The sequence below is a fragment of the Vitis riparia genome, chromosome 7 (assembly GCF_004353265.1).
Source record: "Vitis riparia cultivar Riparia Gloire de Montpellier isolate 1030 chromosome 7, EGFV_Vit.rip_1.0, whole genome shotgun sequence".
NCBI classification, from domain to species: domain Eukaryota; kingdom Viridiplantae; phylum Streptophyta; class Magnoliopsida; order Vitales; family Vitaceae; genus Vitis; species Vitis riparia.
The window spans coordinates 13,027,377-13,048,853 of record NC_048437.1 but is presented as its reverse complement, the minus strand read 5'-3'; the positions used below and the strand labels follow the sequence as shown (position 1 = coordinate 13,048,853).

Sequence of the window (21,477 nt, the reverse complement as noted above, 5' to 3'; positions counted from 1 at the left end):
GAATTTGGAATTGAATTGATTTTGAACCATAAGATGGAAGTTTGAAAAATGTGCCCGACCTCTGACTTTTCTTTCATAAGGAAAACCCATGTTACCCGTGTATGATCATCAACGAATGTCACAAACCATCGAGTGCCATAAATATTTTTTATCCGGGAGGACCCCACACATCACTATGTACTAGAGAGAAACAGTCGAAGTTTGTATGGGATTGAGGATAGACTGTTCGAGTATGCTTTGCAAACTGACAAATTTCACAGTGATACGATGCTGATTTTTATTGATAAATAATTGGGAAACAATTTGCAAGGTAACAAGCTAGGATGACCAAGCGATAGTGTAACATTATAATCTCACTATCTTTATTGACCTTAGAATTGACACAGAATTGAAAGACTCTAACATACTCTGAGACTGTACGCAACTTGCTTGAGAGACTTGGTTGAGAATTGCCACATGAGGAGGTAGAGCCCGAACACAGTTCAGCACTGCCAATCATCTTCCCCGATTTCAAGTCCTGAAAAACACACAAGTTTGGATAAATTTAGTAACACATGGAGATCACGGGCCAATTGCTAATGGACAAAAGATTACAATCCAAGTTTGGAACATGGAGAACAGAGTCAAGATATAAGTCTTTAGTAAGTTTATAGAACCTGTCCGGCAATTTTGACTTTGAACCATCAGCAATATGGACGGATGAATGACCATTACTTGGCTTGTAATTTGAAGAATGTAGCATCTCCTTCATTGATCAGAACACCTGTGTCCACTATCCATGACTTCATTCTCCTCATTAGCATGACACACTAGTACTCCACTGCCAACTTGCTTAATAGTTTCTGTAGCATCTCCATCTGCTCTTTGTGAATGGACTCGGCTCGAGAATGATGTGCTCTCAGAGTTGGCAGCCACGTGTGCTCTGCCATCTCTGTCAGACCGTGGCTTTGGTTTCCAATCAGCCGGTTTGCCATGAACTTCAGCAAGTCTCCTTATAATGGCCTAGTTTCTTACAATAATCACACCAAGGCCTATCCGTTCTGACGATCTCCACCACTACTATTAAATGACCGAGCAGCAAGGGCAGAGCATCCAATTTGGGCAGGTTCTCTTTGGATCCCATCATCACTTTCTTCTACTTTCTTCACGCCTAACCTCTGAAAAGCCTCCCTGAGGCTTGGCAGGGGTTTAATGCCCATGATTCGGCCTCTAACATCATCCAATTCCCTGTTAGTCCTAGGAAAAACTTGAACAGTCCTTTTATTCCACAATTTCCTGTAGTTGCTGCATCATTAGGACATTTCCATGAGTGAGTCTCGAATAAGTCAAGGTGCTGCCAATACCTTGTGAGTGTTATAATACGAGTAACTGTCTGCTCTCCTTGCGGAAGTCAGTAGGGCTATTCAACCTGAAAAGTTCTGAAATATTTTCAGAACTTGAGTAAGTTCTTGGCTGCATCCCATATGTCCTTTGCAGTCCTAAACAGCAAGAAATTTCACCTATTCATTGTTCATGGAATTGATAAGCCATGACATATCATGCTGTTTTCAATCTTCCACTTCCTGAAACCCGGTTCTGTAGTTCTGGCATGGCTGCTTCTCCAGTGAGTACTCATCCTTTCCTTTACCGCAAATGAACAGCAACACAGATTGTGACCACTGTAAATATTATGCCATTTAATTTGTGTCCTGTGATGAGAATAGGAGAGGAATCACTGCCACCAAGGTTTGGAATTTCAGATCTGCCTCCTAATTCTGGTGACGTGACGCTGGATACTTGTGATATGCCATTCCGTATTTGTCATGGACCGGAAAGGTAAGAAACACTTCCCAAGGCACTGCAGGGATTGGAGTTGAGGAAAATAGCCGGAGACGTCGGAAAAACTGATCGGAGGCTCGCGGAGCAAAAAGAACCCAAAAGAGGCACTTGCAGGCTTGGATGGCAGAAATAGGTATGTAGGGGCTGGTCGGCGTCAGGCGAGCTGGAGTAGGAAGCGCGTCGCCGGAAAGTGGCTCACGCGCCCTCACGCGCCGGCGCGTGAGATGCAGTCGCCGGCCGGAAAAACGCCGTGGGCGGCACGTGGATGGTTTTCTGGCTCCGGTTTTGGGAAAAGTGTAGATCTCCTCCAGACGCTCCTTGCGGTGTGAAAAAAACCGTCGCCGGAAAAGTTCGCCGGAAAAGTCGCCGGCGGTGAATGTTTATCTGACGACGATTCGACTGACTGGAAAGCGTTTTCTCCCTTGGCTCTGAGAACAGGGACTGATGACCGGAATGAGAGATGGTCGGATTGAGAGATGCCAGAGAGATTTGGCCGGAATGAATGATGGCCTGAATACGAGTGGCCAGAAGGATTAGGGTTCAGAAAACTGGCTCTGATACCATGAAGAATTTCTGAATTCCTTTATTGATAATGATAGTACACACCATACACATATATATACACAAATAACTGAATAAGAAAAAATCAATCTAGCTTGATTCTCTCCTAAATTAGGAAACAGAATCATCTAAATGATCTCTCCTTTTTTATTCCTAAAATACTTTCCTAAATTAAAAAACCCTAACTTTGAATGCCAAATTTCAACACTAAGGTCTTATCAGGGCGTTTACGTAAAGTTCTTCATGAAACAATCTTTGGCTCTCAAGGAGCCTTTGTGGAAGGGAGACAAATTTGGATGCTGTATTGATAGCCAATGAAGTGGTGGATGAGAAAAGAAGTCAGGGAGGAAGGGTTGTCTTCAAAATTGATTTTGAGAAGGCCTATGATCATGTGGATTGGCTTTTTAGATCATGTGCTTCAAAGGAAGGGGTTCAGCCCGAAATGGAGATTTTGGATGAGGGCTGTTTATCTTCTTCTAGTTTGCTATCCTAGTTAATGGGAATGCAAAGGGTTGGGTTAAGGCTCTAGAGGTTTAGACAGGAGATCCTCTTTCTCCTTTCCTTTTACTCTAGTAGCAATTTCTAAGTAGGTTGATGATTAGAGCTGAGGAAACTGGGTTAACTGAGGGTTCTTATGGAGGATAGGACTAGAGTGTCCTTGTTACAGTTTGCTGATGATACCAATTTTTCTCTAAAGCCTCTTTGGACCTTCTTCAAAACCTTAAGATTATCCTTTTGGTTTGGGCAAGTTTCTGGTTTAAAAATCAACTTAGAGAAAAGCTCCATTTCAGTATTAACACTAGGCAGGATGTGTCTAGTTTGGCTTGGTTTGGAGTGCAGAGTATCAAAGTGGCCTTGTCTTATTTAGCCTCCCTTTGGGAGGGAACCCAAAGACAATAGGCTTTGGGATCCAGTGATTGAGAGAATTTCGAGGAGGCTGGATGGGTGGAAAAAGGCCTATTTGTCTTTGGAGGGAGGATTACTTTAATTCAGTCTTGTCTGTCTCACATCCCTAGCTACTTCCTGTCCCTTTTTAAAAATCCCTGATCTATAGCTTCAAAATTGAGAAGATGCAAAGGGATTTCTTTGTCTGGTGCCGGGAAGGGAAGAAAGATCACCTAATCAGATGGGAGGTTGTTAGTAGACCAAAGGAGATGGGAGGTTTGGGCTTGGGAAGACTTCTATGAGAAATATTGCCCTCTTAGGGAAATGGCTTTGGAGGTTCCCTAGAGAAGGAGCGGTCTTGGCATAAGTTAATTGCGAGTATATATGGGACTCATCCTAATGGATGGGACGCCAACATGGTGGTTAGATGGTCTCACAGATGTCCTTGGAAGGCTATTGCTCAAGTTTTCCAGGAGTTCTCCCCTTTTGTCCGCCTAGTGGTGGGCAATGGGGAGAGAATTCGGTTTGGAAGATCTTTGGTGGGGAAACCAAACTTTGTGTTCTCAATTTGTTGATCTCTACAGAGTTATCTCTGTGAAAAACCTCACTATTTCAAATGTTCTTGGCAATTCCTTACCATTGTCTTGGAATTTAACTTTCGCCGCAATCTAACGGATTCAGAAATTGATCTCCTTCAGGGATTAATGTCCTCCCTAAATTCTGTGTCTCTTTCCCCTTCTTCATCAGACTCAAGAGCGTGGTCTTTGTCTTCGTCAGGCTCGTTTTCAGTGAAATCTTTTTTCTATGCCTTGTCAAGAGTTTCAAGTCCTTTATATGTTCCTTCCGGCAAGTTTTTATGGAGCTCAAAAGTCCCTTCAAAGGTTAAGCTCTCGCTTGGTTAGTAGCTCATGGGAAGGTAAACACTAATGACAAGTTGCAATTGAGAAGACCCTACAAAGCCCTTTGTCCTCAATGGTGCATTCTTTGCAAAGGAAATGGAGAGTCGGTTGATCACCTTTTCCTTCATTGTCCAGTTACCATTGGACTTTGCACAGGTTGTTTAATCTAGTAGGTATGATTTGGGTCCCTCCAAGGAGCCTTGAAGACATGTTGGTTATTTCTTTTAAAGGCTTGGGGAAATCTTTAAGAGGCAAGACACTTTGGCAAATTGCTTGCCTTACTTTGATTTGGATGGTGTGGCAAGAAAGAAACAACAGGATCTTTGAGGATAAAGGGAGAACGGAAGAGACGGTTTGGGATTTGATCCGGTTTTATTCTTCTCTTTGGGCTTCTTGTACTGAAGCTTTTAGAGGAGTTCCTCTTAGCATTCTACAACTCAATTGGATTGGGGTTTGCGTTTCAAGAGTTTGAAGATTGTTGGGGTTTCTTTTGTTTTTAGAGTTCTATTGTTGGGTGTTTTCTTTGGTATTTGTGTAGGAAGGACCTCTCATCCTTCCCTTGGTTTTTTTATTTCTTTTGTCTCTTTTTCTCTCATGTATTTGTTCTTTTATTAATATAATCTTCTTTGTTTCTGATCAAAAAAAAAAAAAAAAAAAAGTGTTCGGAATTAAGGACCTTGGAAAATTAAATTATTCCTTGAAATTGACGTTGCACATTCAAAGGAGGGGATAGTTATTTTATGGTAAAAAATATACACTTGATCTCCTCAAGGAAACAACAAGTTGGGATGTAAACCAGAGAACACCCTAATTGAGGTAAATCACAAACTTGATAAAGAAAAGAAGATATGAAGGTAGATCAAGAGAGATATCAACAACTAGTGGAGAAGTTGACCTACTTATCATGTAATGGACCATGCATAACTTATGTGGTGAGTATAGTGAGTCAATTCATGCATGCTCCCAAGGAGATACATATAAAAGCAATCTTCAAGATTCTTAGTTCTTTAAAATCAACACCAAATAGAAGTATTCAATTTTGAAAGGAAGAAGGAATCGGTCTTGAAGCATATACATATGTTGATTGGGTAGGATCAATCATAGTTTGAAGATGGACCTCTAGTTATTGCACCTCCTTAGGAGGTAATTTAGCCACTTTGAAGAATAAAAAGTGGTCACAGAAGCAAGATCAAGTGTAGAAGTAAAATTCCGATCCATGGCAAATGGAATATGTGAGCTTATTTAGAGAAAAATCATACCCATTGACCTTAGGGTCAAGTGGGAAGGGTCCATAGGACTCTTATGATAATAAGTCAACCATTAGCATAGCTCATAATCCAATTCAACATGACTGAACCAAACGTGTACAAGTGCATCATCATTTCATCAAAAGAAATACTGGATAGTGAGCTAGTTTGCACTCCTTACATTTCCACAAAAAACCAATTAGCCGATATATTAACTAAGGGACTTATAACATATTTATTTCAAGACAGCACAAGCAAGTTAGGAATGAAGAACATTTATTCATTAGCTTGAGGAGTGTTGGAAAATATGCATTTGTATAAAAATTTACCAGCTAGAAAATATTAGTGAATTAAGTTTTTTCCTTAGTAGTTTAGTAGATTTTTTTTTTTTTTTGGTTATTTTGGTTTTTTTTTTTTTTTTTTTTTTTTTTTTTTTTTTGTAAATAGAGATTTCCTAGGCCAAAAATAAGTTCTTTCCTTTTTATCTATTTTCAAACTCCTACTATTTGCACATATTTCATGTAATTCCATTGAAACAATACAAGGAGAAATTCTGAAAACCCAAAATAGTCAATAGAAGTATCATCAATCCTAAAGGATAAATTTTTCTTAACCCAAGGAAAGTGATTTTTTTTTTTGATAGGTAAAGAAAAAATCTATTGAAAAGAGATGCCAAAAGAGCGACTCCTAAGTATACAATACCTATACACCCACCGCTAAACCATCTGAAAAGAACAAGAAAATAAGCGCCCAATCGGGTCAAAAAACAACCTTAACTAGAGCCCAACCAATAAAAAAAACTAACTAAAGTTAGAGGGTAATTTTTTTTTGATTGGAAACGCCACAAAGATATATTAATATAAAAAGAAGTACAAGAAGAAGGATGAGAAATCCTCCCACCAAAGACAACTAAAATACAGGAAAAAACACAAAAACAAACGAACTCCCACTAAGGACCAATCCCTAAGGAGAACACACCGCTATCCAATCCAACTGAATCACATTAAGGGGGGTCCCCTTAAATGCCTTGGAACAGAAAGCCCAAAGGGAAGCAAGGAAAGCTATAGAGTCCCAAAGGGACTCTGAATTCCTTGCTTTATCCTCGAAAATCCTTGCGTTTCTTTCCCACCACACAACCCGAATTAGAGCTATGCTCGCAGCTTGCCACAAGACTACCCCTCTCTTAGAATTACCGAAGCCTTGAAATTTGATGGACATCATGTCATATATGCTCCTTGGAGAAACCCAATCCATCTTAGCTAACTGAAATAACCTGTGCCACAACCCAATCGTCAAGGAACAATGCAGAAAAAGGTGATCTGCTGATTCCCCGTGCTTCATGCACAGGATACAAATATCAGGACTAAGGGCCTTGTAGGGTCTTCTCACTTGCAACATGTCATTAGTATTCACCTTCTTGTGTGCCACTAACCAGACAAAGGACTTCACTTTGAAAGGAACTTGAGACTTCCACACGAACTTTGAAGGAAAGTTCTGAGGAGATCCAGAAGATTGAGATAATGCTAGAAAAAACAAAAAAGTATTTGAATCTCTGGATCAAAAGCACATCATCATTGAAGGTCAATATATTTCTCGCCTTCCAAAAGATGTATAGAAGAGTTGCTCTCCACACCTTCTTACACTTTTTGTCCACAAAAGAACCATGCCAACTAAAGAGAGTCTCTCTAACTGAAGAAGTAGCACCCAAGACACCCCAACCAATGTAAAGAACAAATTCCACAAGACCATTGTTTTAGTACAGTGAAGAGGAAGGTGGTCTATAGTCTCTTCCTCCTCATGGCACAAAAAGCATCTATTTGCCAAGGCCCACCCTTTTTTTGAATTAAGTGCAAAGTTAAAGCTTTGCCCCACGTAGCCTCCCAAGCAAAGAAGCTAATCTTGGGCTGCACCCACACGTTCCAAATGCAATTCGAAGGAAACAAAGAAGGGCTACCCGGCTCAGAGGGATTTGACCGAGAATTTCCCACTCTTTGTTTCAGTCCAAAACACCATGTCTTCCACATCATCGCACACTTTCTTCCCATGCAGCCGCCTCAAGAAGCTTTCCACTTCATCCACCTCTCAATCATTAAGGGATCTTGAGAAACAAGGGTTCCATCCCCCCCAACCCCCCTCAACCAAGGGGGCCCAAAAATCCACCACCCACGCCTCCTTATCAATAGCTAAATCAAACAAGGTTGGGAATGACACACTCAAAGGAGAATCCCCACGCCACCTATCCCTCCAAAATCTCACCCTTTGCCCATTACCTACAGAGAAGGAAATCCTAGTACCCATAATGTCCTAGTCCATCCTTATCCCTTTCCATAACCCAACACCATAAGCCTCTCTCACTTCCTGAGAACACCACCCTCCTCTTTCTTCCTCATACTTCCCTCTAATCACTTGATTCCACAAAGCCTTTATCTCATTCGCAAACAACCAATTCCATTGACAGAGAAGAGCCTTATTGAGAGTGGAAAGAGACTTGATCCCCAACCCCCCTTTCTTCTTACTTAAGCACACCAACTCCCATCTCACTAAATGAGGTTTTCGCTCCAAATTTCCACCTCCCAAAAGAAAATCCCTTTGAATATGCTCTAGTATTTGTCTAACTGAGCTTGGCATGCGCAATAGTGACATCAAATAAATGGGTAAATTCGATAACGTACTTCGAATTCCCTCCTTTGGAAATGTATTGTCTCTTCCACATAGCCAACCTTCTACGAAACCACTCTTCCACTCCATCCCAAACTGTCACAGACTTAAATGGTGCACCCAGAGGTAGGCCTAAATAATTGGATGGGAGGCTGCCCGCTCTACAATCCAATTCCATAGCAAGGTCATCAATATTCTCCACACTACTCACTGGGATTAATTCACTCTTTTCCAAATTTATTCTTAACCCCTACACAGCCTCAAACCATATAAGCAACCAGCTAAGATAGGTCATCTGATCTTGGGTAGCTTGGCAAAACACCAAGGTATCATCAGCAAACAACAAATGGGATATCTGAACCCCATCTCCACTCCTTCTCTTCACCGTGCAGCCCAACAAAAAACCTCCATCCATTGCCCTCTTTAGGAGGCAATTAAACACCTCCATAGCAATCCCAAATAAATAAGGTGATATCGGATCTCCTTGCCTCAAACCCCTTGAACTTTGAAAGAGACTAGTAGAGGTGCCATTAACTAACACACAAAAACTTGCAGTGGAAATACACCATTTGATCCACCCAACCTATTTCTCCAGAAAACCCATTTTCTGCATAACTGTGAGAAGAAAAGACCAGTCCACATGGTCAGAAGCCTTCTCTATGTCAACACAGAGAAACTTGCAGTGGAAATACACCATTTGATCCACTCAACCTATTTCTCCCCAAAACCCATTTTCTACATAACTGTGAGAAGAAAAGACCAGCCCCACATGGTCATAACCTAGGGAAAGTGATGCAGCCCTTTGCATGAAGAGAGTCATTTTTAATTTGTAAATAATTATTATTTTCTTAGATTCCGTTTTTCTTAGGTTTCCAATTTTTTAGGTGTCTTATCTTTTTAGATTTCCTAATTTGTTTTCATGTTATCTTAGGTACTAGACTAATTATTACAACATTTCTTTCCTATTATTTCTAGGATTATCAAATCCATAAAAACCTTGTTTAAGTTTGGGCTTAGAGGACATTAGTTGTCACCAGTTACAATAAAAATTAGTTTTTTTTAATAGAATCTCTTTTGAGAATTCTATTTAGAAGAGACAACGTTCTTTTTTCTTATTTCTAAAGGTTCTTGGTATTCTTTGGAATCAACAAGACTTTGAATGTCATAATACTTGGTTATTTTCTTTGAGAAAGACAAAAGGTTCATGACCCAATACTTGGTTATTTTATTATAGAAAGGCCATAAGTTCTAGAAACAAGACACCTATTTTCATTACCAAATATGTCCCCGTACGCCTGTTGTAAAAAGAAGTTTCCACTCCCAGCTTCCTATGGTAATGGCACCAACGAAGTTTTTAGTATTTGGTTAACCAATTTGCTTTAGTTATCACTAGAAACTTCTTGGTATTTCTAGAAAACAGAAACTCTAGGAAATCCCATTCATATGTTGCCATTCAAGACTATCATCCAAGTGGTCACCTAAGGTTGTGCAAGGGCAGATCTTTAGTAGAATCTACACATTTTAAGTAAATAAGGCTATACTTGGATTCTTCATACCAAGTGGCAAATTGAGACTCAAGAATTACTTCACCATCCAAACACTTGAGAACTAAGAGGTATTCAAGAAAATACAACAAAAATTCAAATAAAGGCCCAGAATGGATTTGAGGGGGAAAATAGCCATAACTGAACGAAAATAAATAAATAAATAAAAGCATCCTAACAAGCTAAGTATATACGTTGTCATTCCATAATGATTCAAAAACACTTGGGGTCTTAGGGAATTATTCCTAAGATTTGGGGTACACAAAGTAACTCAAGAAGTATTTAAAAATAGTGGATAAGTTCACATTTATTTTTCCTTTTTCTTTCTCTCTTTCTTTCTTTCTTTTTTTTTTTTTTGACAAAAAGGTGGTCATAATTAAGGTATTTTGGGAATAATTTTGGGATTTTACATAATGCCTCATATTCACATTGTATGACGAAGTTGTTTGACATTCCATCATTTATATCCTTGGAACTAGTCACATCGTAGTAACATAACTTGAAAATAACAAAAACTTGGACTGACTACTAGACCACATTAAAGACTCTTGAAAATGATAATATCAATGACTGAGAATAGTAACTTATAACCATTCACAAGGCCCATGATTTGATTTTTGGAAAGTACATCTAGGCTGAACCCATATTGAATTATATAAGATCCCAAGTAAGCTCATTATCATTCAAAGAGTGCCAAATTAAAGTTTGGGCCTTGGAGCCCATTCTTTTGCGCCTTTGATAAACTTTTAAAGGTGGCTGCCACTTGTCTCCATCAGCCCTACAATTAAAATAGAAATTGCAAAAACTGTGAGGCAGAGGAGACCAAGGGTAGATATTTTCCTTTCTACTTTGGTTATTCATGCAAGTAGCTTTCCCATCCAAAGATACGAGACTTAATGGAATATCCAGGAACTCCCTGGTAAAGGAAATCACCCTATATGGAACCAAACCTATTCTTAAAATCCTTGAATTGTACTCCAACCAAAAAACCCAAATCCTCTCCTTAGCACCCTACTTCTTACCCCATGGGATCAGCATGCTGCAAATATCAAGACAGGCAACCTAAAGAATATTAGTCAATGAGAAAAGTTTCTCTTTGCAACAACTCATAAGCACAAAGAGTAACAGATAAGTAAAATTTCAATCAATTCCCCACTAACCATGCCACCACATAACTATCAAGAATAACAGCTTTATAAGGCTTCCCCAATTTGAAGCAAATCATTTCTATTGACCTCCTTGTGGGCCGTTATTCATGCTAAGACCTTGAGTTTTGAGGAGGTGTTTGTTTTCCAAATAAGTTTAACCAAATGGGAAGTGGTCATGTTATTACCAATGGAAAACAACTTAAAGAAAGAGCTGGAAGTGAAGATGCCTCTTTTATCCAAAATCTAACAATGCTCATCAAAGCCCAAGGAAATGAATAAACCATTTCCAAAGAATGGAAGAACACAGTAGGTCAACAATTTCCTTACCTTCAAGATTCCTAAGACTTGAGACTGTAGGAAAGAAAAACATTCTAACTCAATAAAATGATGAAAATAAGCATGTTTATGTTAGGCGTATTATCATGATCTTATTTTTAGGCCAACAATATAAACAAACGAGAAGATCCAAGGAAAGTAATTAGAAGAGGTTGGGATGATTTTGAATCTTGCATGTTGTAATTGATTATGGTACTATGAAAAAATTCTGGTTTGATACAAGGTCTGGCAATTGCCCTTTGAAGGACTCTTTTCATCTTTGTTTGGTATTAATTCTCATAGAGAAGTCTAGGTAGTTGATTTTTGGGAGAAAATATAGAAACAGTCAATGGTCCCCTTTCTTCTAGAGAGGGAGATAGAGAGTTGAAGATTCTTTTTAACTTATCCATTCTTAGGTTCCAACCAATGATTAAAGAATCAGAAATTTTCGGTGAAATATCAGCCAAAATTTTGGATTTCAGCCAGCTCGATAGCAAAACAGGGGAGGAATTTCAACCAACCAATATATATCTCCTTATCCATGATTCTATCTCGATTAAGTGCCTCACTTGAAAGAAATCGCCTAGCTATCAAAGGCTGTTTAAAAATGAGGGCAGAGGAAGTTGAACCTAGTCTCTAGCTGGAAGGAGATAAAACCTTTACTAGCAAGCCACTTTTCAGTTTCATTATATTAGTGCAAAAAAAAATATATATATATATATATACCAGTTTATCTCCTAAACCAAATTTAATGCCCACAAATATTAAAAATAAAAATTTACTAAATAAATAACTTTTGGGTATCTTATTTTCAAATTCCATTAAACTCCGCATTGAGAATATAAAGACCATCATGAGAATCTTCTTAACAATTTCTTTTGTATATCTTTTGTATAGTAATTAAATACATAACAAACATAAACTTATAAATAAAATTAGAAATATTTTTAAATAAAAAAATTGTGAGGGTGTGTGCACCATTTCTGTTATATCCTTAAATACATTCAAATTAAATAAATCATTATTTTAGTATTAAATGTGTCTTCAAGTATTGCCTATTATTGTCCAACATTACAAATTTATCATACATATATTGTTTTCTTAAAATTACTTCTTTGATCATTTTTTATAATTTTTTTCCAACATTTTTATGATTTAAGATCAATTCCATCTCACATATTTTTTCTGGAATTTTTGTCTGATATTTTCGATATTGCTATAAAATCCAACCACCAATATTCTATCAATTGTTGATATTTTCATCATTGGTTCCAACCTAGATTGTTCAAATAAGTTAAATTAGAGGACAACAAAGAACAGAAAATTATTAATTAAATCCTTTTTTGGTTTCTCAAACAAAATAGAACTAGGCTCCTTCCCACAAGGGAGTTTTGGGTACTGGTGTGCCTGAAATCAGCTTCGTTGCTTGGCAATTGGCTTAGAACAATGAAGACATATATGTGCACCCTATACTTGCACCCAAATTCAAACACTTGTAACATAAGCCTAAATGGAAAAGGGAAAAGCAACACATGTTGTGAGAAAATAATAATGCCATAACAAGTTAGGCTTTGAATACAAAGAATAATTCAACATAAAATTTTAACATTTCAAGGAAGAAGGAATTTGCCTAGCTTTAGTTGGAAATCATGCAAGAGCACCTAAGGGTGTTGTCCCAAGAATTAGAGTGATAGCAAAAGAAGAATGACATATTTGTCTAGCCATCTACAAACTTTGAGCAATCTATAGTTTCTATTGTATCAGAAGGCATCCCAATGTGAAACAAATGATATCCAGCATGGATGTAATCATCCATTCTGAATAACACAAAATTCTTACAAACAAGTAGAAAATGCATAATTAGAATAACTAATAGGAGTGAGACAGTTATTGAAAAGATAGTTCAACCCACATAAAAGACAAACAAGGTTGGCATGTACCAGCAGTTGTACAACAATATTCGATATTTGCAGTTTCTGGACCTGACTCCTGTTCAAGTCAGCAGAATTTATAAATATTCCAACCCCCAAAAAGAAGGAAAACAAAAAAAACACCATCATAAACTCCAAACATAATCGATGAATAGTATTAACTAATAGATTAAAGCTAACACTAAACTTGTCATCTAAAATAATATTGTTTAATAACAGTTTCATGTATTAAAATGGTAGCACTGCTGGAACTTCAACACATATGATGGAAAAACTGGAACACTCTTAACTTTTGGCACTAGGAATAAGCAGGAATTCAAGAAGTAATCAGGAACAAATAGGGGAAAATCCATAAGAAGTTCAAGAATGATACCTTTGATTTCAAACAAACATTTAAAAAATAAATAAGGCTTCGTTTGGATACATTTCCTGCTTTTTGTTTTGAAAAATAGAAAGTTCTATTTATATATTAAAAAAATATAGACTTACCTTATAACCTTAAAAATTACTTTCAAAAAATTTAAAATTTGAGGTAGTAAAAATTTTTTTAATAACTCAATTTAGGTAATGATACTAGACTTATACCCAAGGTATGGGATTTGACATTGTGCAAATTTTGCGGTAAATACTACCATTTGAAACAGAAGATCACAAGATTCTACACAATTGTGATCTAGACCCAAGATTCAAATATGATAAGATTTGACCTGAAGCCTATGAACTAAATTACAAATCCTAAGATGGTTTTTTGGTAACCTAATCTGAAAATTCTGCTCTCAGTGTTTCTACTATGAAAGTCCTATCAACCGAAGTTGGAACAACAACCCTTAGCTAAAGGAAGAAGTTTGATGAAAAAGGAAGATAGTGCAATTTCTGCAACAAAACAAGGAATATTAGGGAAACATATTGGAAGCTACATGGAAAAAGATCAAATTGGAAAAAGGAGAAAACCTGCAGAAAGAACCCAAGGAAAGCAAACACTAACAGAAACTCAAGGTAGTATTGAGCCATCAATGTTTAGCAAAGAGCAACTTGAACACTTGTACAAGTTGATGAATTAGTACTCTCAAAATCCCTGTACTTTAGCCTATAAAGGTATTCTTCCTAGAGCTCTAAGTTCAGTTTTTATTTTATTTTATTTATTTATTTATTTATTTATTTTTTAACACCTTGGTTTATTCATTCAGGTGCTTCAGATCATATGACTAGTCAATTTCAGCTTTTCTCACACTACACTCCATGTTTTGGAAATTTAAAGATTAGGATTGTAGATGGTACCTTTTCTCCAGTTACAAGGAAAGGTTCTATATTTCTTTCTAAGAATCTTACTCCAAAACCAGTCCTTCATGTTCCAAATCTTACATGCAACCTTTAGTCTGTTGGTAAACTAACTAAGGATTCCAATTGCATTGCAAAATTCTCACATTCATGTTGTAAATTTGAGGACATGCATTTGAAGATGATGATTGACAATGCGAGAGAGGTTGATGGACCTACTATTTTAATAAGGATTCCCTTGAGAGTGGATAAGTTCAAACTGCAAGTAGTAGTGAAGTTTCTTTTTCTATAGAAAAGCAAATAAAGTTAAGGCACTATATAGGTCATCCAAGTTTTCAATATTTGAAACAATTGTTCCCTTCTTTGTTGAAGAAGAAAATCTATCATTTTTTTCAATGTGAAAGTTGCCAATTGTCTAAACATCATGATGTTTCTTTTCAATTGCAACCTTACAAGGAATCCAAGCCTTTTGCTCTTGTTCATAGTGATATATGGAGACCTTTGAGGGTAACAAATTTAATAGGTACTAGATGGTTTATCACATTCATAGATGATCGTACTAGGATACATTGGGTGTATTTAAGGAGAGAAAAATCTGAGGTCAAGAGAACTTTCAAAGAATTTCATAATATGGTTAAAACTCATTTCCAAACCCAATTTCAATACCATTCTTGGCCCTTCCTTAAAAGAGCAAAGCATTATTCATCATCCTCGTGTATTGGCACACCAAAACAAAATGGAATTATTGAGTGTAAAAATAGACACTTATTAAAAGTGGCTAGGGCTATTAGGTTTGCCATGGGAGTTCCTAAGTACCTTTGGAGTGAGGCTGCCCTTAAGGCTTCTTACTTGATAAATAGAATGCCTACTAGGATTTTGAAATTTCAAACCCCATTGCATTTATTCTTAAAATATTTGCCCCAAACTAGAATTATTAACTCTCTCCCATTAGAAGTCTTTAGGTGTATGATATTTGCTCATGTTTAAAAACAACACTGTTCCAAACTTGACACTAGGTTTATTGAATGTGTGTTTCTTGGTTATTCCCCAACTTAAAAAGTATAAATCTTATGATCCCATTTCTAGTAGGGTGCATGATCTAGAGGTTTTGGCCTTAGAGTTGGGTTGTAAAGTGGGTGGGCCCCCTTCCTGTTATCTAGGTTTGCCTTTGGGGGCACCCTTCAAATCAATGGTTGTGTGGGATGGTGTTGAAGAGCGTTTTCGTAGAAGGCTTGCTATGTGGAAGAGACAGTATATTTCAAAAGGAGGGAGGCTCACTCTAATCCAAAGCACTCTGTCTAGCATGCCTATATACTTTATGTCTCTCTTCTACTTGCCAAGAAAAGCGAGGCTGAGATTGGAGAAGATTCAGAGGGATTTTCTGTGGGGTGGGGGAACTCTCGCCCAAAAGTCACACCTTGTTAGATGGAACTTGATTTGCTTGGATAAAAAGAAAGGTGGGTTGGGTGTGAGAAATTTAGCTCTGATGAATAACGCTCTCTTATGTAAGTGGAATTGGCGGTATGCCAATGAAAGAGAGGCTTTTTGGAGGTGAGTCATCAGTCACAAGTATGGTGAAGAGGAGGGGGGATGGCGCACTCGGGAAGTAAGTGGGAGAAACAGTGTTGGGCTTTGGAAAGCAATTAGGAATGAGTGGTTGTTTTTAAATGGTAGGTTGGCCTACCAAGTGGGTAGTGGGCAAATAATGAGATTCTGGAAGGACAAGTGGTATGGAGATGAGCCACTTTGTGAGTCCTTCCCCTCTTTATTCTCCATCTCTTTGTCTAAGAATGCTTGGGTATCGGATGTTTGGAATCCCATTGGTGATGGGGATGGTTGGACCTCTCTTTTCGCAAGGGCGTTTAATGATTGGGAGATCAAGGTGGTGGAGCTTTTTTTGCATAAGATCCAAGCCTTCCGGGTGCAAAGGGAGGAGGAAGATAGAGTGTTCTAGACAACATCAAAGTGTGGCGCTTTCTTAGTCAAGTCTCTTTATTCTATTCTGGAGCTTGGAGGTTCTTTTTTGTTCCCTAGTGATAGTATTTGGAGGGTGAGAGTGCCTCCTAAGGTAGCATTCTTTGCTTCGGAGGCTTCCTACGGTAAAGTCTTAACTTTGGAACAACTTCAAAGGAGGGGGTTCTCTTTGGCAAACAGGTGTTTTCTATGCCTTTCTGAAGTAGAAAGGGTGGATCACCTTTTACTTCATTGTGTTAAGATGCGGGTCTTGTGGAATCTTCTTTTCTCCCTCTTTGGTGTGACTTGGACTCTATCGTGTACAGTGAAGGAAACTCTTCTTGGGTGGCATGGAGCGTTTGTGGGGAAAGGTCGTAAGAAGGCTTGGCAAATGACCCCCTTATGTATTTTTTGGTTAGTCTGGAAGGAAAGGAATTTTTTACCTTTTGGGAATGAGGAGCTTTCACTTCAAAGACTGAAATATTATTTTGTATGTAATCTTTAGTCTTGGGTCAGGGTATCTTTAGTTTTGAGCCCTTCTTCTCTTGTAAGTTTTTTAGATTGGTTAGGCTCTAAGTAAGAGAAGGTGGTGTGTTGATTTCCTTTTCCCTAAGGAGTGTGTCTTTGGGCTTGTTTGTATACTCCCTGTATACTTTGAGGGCACTGTTTTTGGTGCTTCCCCTTTTCGTTGAATATACATCCTTTTATCTATAAAAAAAAAAAAAAAAAAAAAAAAGAGAGGTCTTTAGTGAATATGGATGTTACTTTCTTTGAAAACAAGTCTTATTGTATAAAAAAATTTCTGTAGGGGGAGACAATTACTAGGGGAAGATTTTTTTTAGAAAATTTCAGGTTCATTGCCCATGCCCATACTAAATTCAAATTTAAGAGGAGAAACACTACTTGAACAAACTTGCATCGAACTTTATATCTACTCAAGGAGGAAGCAAGATCAAGGAATGGAAAATCAACCTCCTACAACTCACCAACCATCACATCTAAGTGTATGTACCTTGGAAGAAACATGTATTCCAACTCCTAAATACCTTCCATTTGTTATTCCAGCTGCTAAATCTTTTTCCTTTGATAATTCGAGTGCAGAAAATACCTCTAGTGACACTGTAAATGTTCCAATTGCTATTAGGAAAGGTACTAGGGTTTGTACTAAACATCCTATTGCTACACATGTCTCACATCATAGACTATCTACCACTATGAGGGCTTTTACTGCTAATCTATCTAGTGTTGAAATTCCAAAGGACATACAGTAGGCTTTGGCTATTCCAGAGTGGAAGCAAGTTGTTTTGGAAGAAATGAGGCCACTCGAGAATAACGAGACGTGGCAACGTGTGGATGCACCAAGAGGGAAGAAACTTGTGAGTTGTAAATGGGTATTACTATGAAATACAATGGAGATGGATCCATTAAAAGGTACAAAGTAAGGTTGATTGTGAAAGACTTCACACAGACCTATGGGATTGACTGCCAAGAGCCATTTGAACCAGTTGCAAAACTGAATACAATTAGAGTTCTATTATCCTTTGCAACCAACTTGAACATATCTTTGCAACAATTAAATGTCAATAATGTTTTTCTAAATAGTGAATTGGAGGAAGAAGTTTATATGACCTTGCCTCTACATTTTGAAAGAAAATTTGGAAGTGGAAAGGTGTGTAGGCTGAAAAAATCACTCTATAGACTGAAACAAGCACCAAGAACTTGGTTAGACAAATTTTCTAAGTCCATTAGAAGCCATAGGTACTCACAAAGCCAGGCAAATCATGCTCTCTTCTATAATCATTCTAGTGATGGCAAGCTTGCTATAGTAATAGTGCATGTGGATGATATCATCCTTATTGGAGATCTAACTGAATTAGAGAGATCAAAGTATTTCTCGGCTAAAGAGTTTGAGATCTATGATCTAGGAACCTTGAGGTACTTCTTGGGAATGGAGTTTGTTATATCAAAGGAAGATATTTTTGTGTCACAAAGGAAGAATACATTGGATTTGCTCAAAGAAACTAGATTGCTAAGGTGTAAACCAGTTGAGACTCCAATTGATCCTACTTACAAATTAGGGATACTAAAAGAGAATAAGTGTGTTGACTAAGAATGCTATTGGAAGCTTGTGGGAAAATTGATACATCTCTCTCATACTGGCCAGATATAGCTTATCCAATAAGCGTTGTGAGCCAATTCATATGCTCTCCAAATGAAGAACACCTTGAGGCAGTGTATCGGGTTATTAAGTACATAAAAAGAAGTCTAAGAGAAAGCTTAATGTTTAGAAGCAAAAATAGCCTTCAAATTAAAGTCTACACCAATGCTGATTAAGCTAGGAGCATAATGGATAGGAGATCTACTTCAGGTTATTGTTCCTTTGTAGGAGAAAACCTAGTGACTTGGAGGAGCAAGAAGTAGTTTGTTGTTGTAAGAAGCAGTGTTGAAGCTGAACTTAGAGTACCTGCTTATGGTATTTGTGAACTTTTTTAGTGGAAGAAATTGCTTGAAGACCAAAGAATTTCTAGTAAGAAGTCAATGGAGCTCTATTGCGATAACAAGGCAACTATTAACACTGTTCATAATCCAGTTCAACATGATAAAACTAAGCATGTTGAAGTGGACTGTCACTTCATCAAGGAGAAGTTAGAAGTCGGACTGATCTGCATGCCTTATATGCCTTATATGCCTACTGAAGAACTGTTAGCAAATGTTCTAACCAAGGGACTTCATAAAGGGATGTTTAATTATTTAATTTAAAAGTTAGGAATGATCAATATCTTCAAACCAACTTGAGGAGTGTTAAAGATTTCTGAAATTTAGGAATTAGTTTTGTTCTACTTTAGTGCAAAAATAGTTAGGATAATTCAGTTTTATTTATTTGTATTTTAAAAAAGTCTGTTCCTGGTTTATAAGAAGTTAGTTGTAGAATTTGTTAATTCCTATTTTGTAACTAAAATTTAGCACATAGTTCTATATAAGTAGGCATCTGCATTCCTATTTTTCTTAATGAAAATAATAAGAATTTTCATTCCTCTCTTGAACTGTGGTTGTATCCAAATGGATACTAAATAAATAACTCCAATGACTATAGTATTACACTATTTGAACATGTTAGAGTTTAGAAATAATGGGCATTATTTAGCAGATAATTGCAAACAAAGGTATCATAAGATAAGCTAATGGCTATGATAATAATTAGATTGACCTCCAAAGACGTATTGTAAGAACAATTTGATCATTCAATGATAATTGCCAAAGAGAGATCTAATGAATAGCCTTTAGGGGAGAATCAATTTGTTTCAAACTTGCTTTATTCCCACCCACTTCCTTCTATCTTTAGCATCTTAGTTCAAATCAACTATATAATTTAGACCATTTTTATCAGTAACATTTATTTTGTCACTATAACATTCAAATCTATAACCTCCCAAAAAAAGAGGGAATTACTTAGGTTTGGCCATGGAAAATCTAGGAGAGGCATTTACTTGGTCAGGAGGTAGTGTTGACCTAGTTATAAGGGGTGGTTGAGTATGGATGGTTCTCTTGAGGAACAAGGTTTGATAAATGGCTTAGGAGACTCCTCAAGAAGAAATTTTCTTTATGGTATTCTATCATCAAAATTATACATAGTTTGCAAATAATGGAAAGGAAGTCAAATAGCTTGCAAATAATGAAAAGGAAGTTAATATTGTTATGAGGTATTTTTGATAGCTCAATATTGTTGCAAGATATTCTCACCATTTTCCTTTGGAAGCCATTTCTTAAGGCTAACACCAATACTCTCCCTAATATATTGCAGGTGGTGGTACCAAAATCTACAACCGAGAAGACTTATGGTGGGAAGATTAACTACTCAAAATCTCTTCTCTTCACTTGTTTAGGATTTAAAGATAGAGAAAAGTTAAGTCTCTTCTTGATAAATGTTTTCAAAAATAGTTCCGAAAAACAATTTTTAAGAATAGTTTTTTTAAACCATCATCTGATATTTTGTAGAACAAAAGTTTGTCAAAGGACCTGAAATGTTATTAACCTATTTTCTATGTTTTTAAATATATTTTTAAAATAACTTTTATATGTAGTGCTTTTTTTTAATCATTCTCTATATTTGTATAACTAATTTTTAAAATAGCAAAATAAGTTAAAACAACTTAAAACAACTAAAAGATGTTTCCTTGAAAACACTATTTTTAAGAATAGAAAATTGTTTATTATTTTTTTTTTTTGTCAAACGTGTTTTCTTGTTTTTTTTGTTCTAGATAAGAGAAAACTATCTTAAAAAACAGTTACCAAACCTGGCATAATATTTCCATTATCGACTTATGTTGAATACTTTTCTTTCTTAGAAATTTGACTTTTGTAAAAGTCTTACCAATAGGAGAAATGATGGTCCATCTATTCTCCTCTGGGTCTTTTGCAATATTTGTTCAATGGACTCTGTCCTTGATGAGCATTGCTATTCCCTAGATAGGAGTGGCATTCTCTCTCCTATGTCTTTATTTTTCTTTCTATAAATGATAACATGACCGCTTTTCATCCAGCTCCAGTTTTTTTATTCTGTAAAAATGTATAAAAGAAAGATGCCACAGAGACATTACCATATATAGGAAGTATATGAGTTACATTACACCAAGCAGAACAAATACGAAAGGGTGGGAAACAACAAACAAGAGCAAAATGGTATCCTCAGCATCACACCATAGCAGAGGATTAACGACATCCAAGAACAAGTGCCACCCATACACATGAAGCTCCCCAGTTCTAACAAAAATATAGAGCTTAAGAAACAGGTTCCCCCTAAGGCATAAGCTTTGGCACAATTAGTGAAAGCAATGACAACAACATGCTTAAATTTTGGAAACATTTCAAAGCTAACTGCCCTACTAGATGCCTTTTTCCACCAACAATGGAGAATTTTACAAAGCCAACTGCCCCAGTAGATATATTTTTGGACGGATAGTGGAGAAGCACTTGGCAAATCTGCTCTTTACCAGTATTTGCGGTTTTTCTCTTCATCTAGGAATTTGAGGGTACCTCTTGAGGACATTGCAGAATGTTGATAATTTCTATTGTAGGCTTTTGTAGGAGGAAAGGAGTAGAGTTCTCTGGATAATTTCTATGTTTATTACAACATGGATAATTTGCTTGGAAAGAAATCAAAGATCATTCAGAACAAGGAAGAATCCTTAGAAGGAATATGGGATAAAATCCGTTCTCTTGACCCCTTTTTAGGCATTTAT

The 21,477-nt window shown here is 37.0% G+C and overlaps 1 protein-coding gene across 1 annotated transcript in view; it reads right to left on the bottom strand.

The window, feature by feature from the left end:
* Positions 1-21,477, bottom strand: part of LOC117918484 (ubiquinone biosynthesis O-methyltransferase, mitochondrial) — an 81,203-nt gene that overhangs the window by 26,345 nt on the left and 33,381 nt on the right. The window contains 1 exon segment of the mRNA XM_034835181.1: positions 13,016-13,064. Within this exon segment, the coding sequence (XP_034691072.1) occupies positions 13,016-13,064 (49 nt within the window).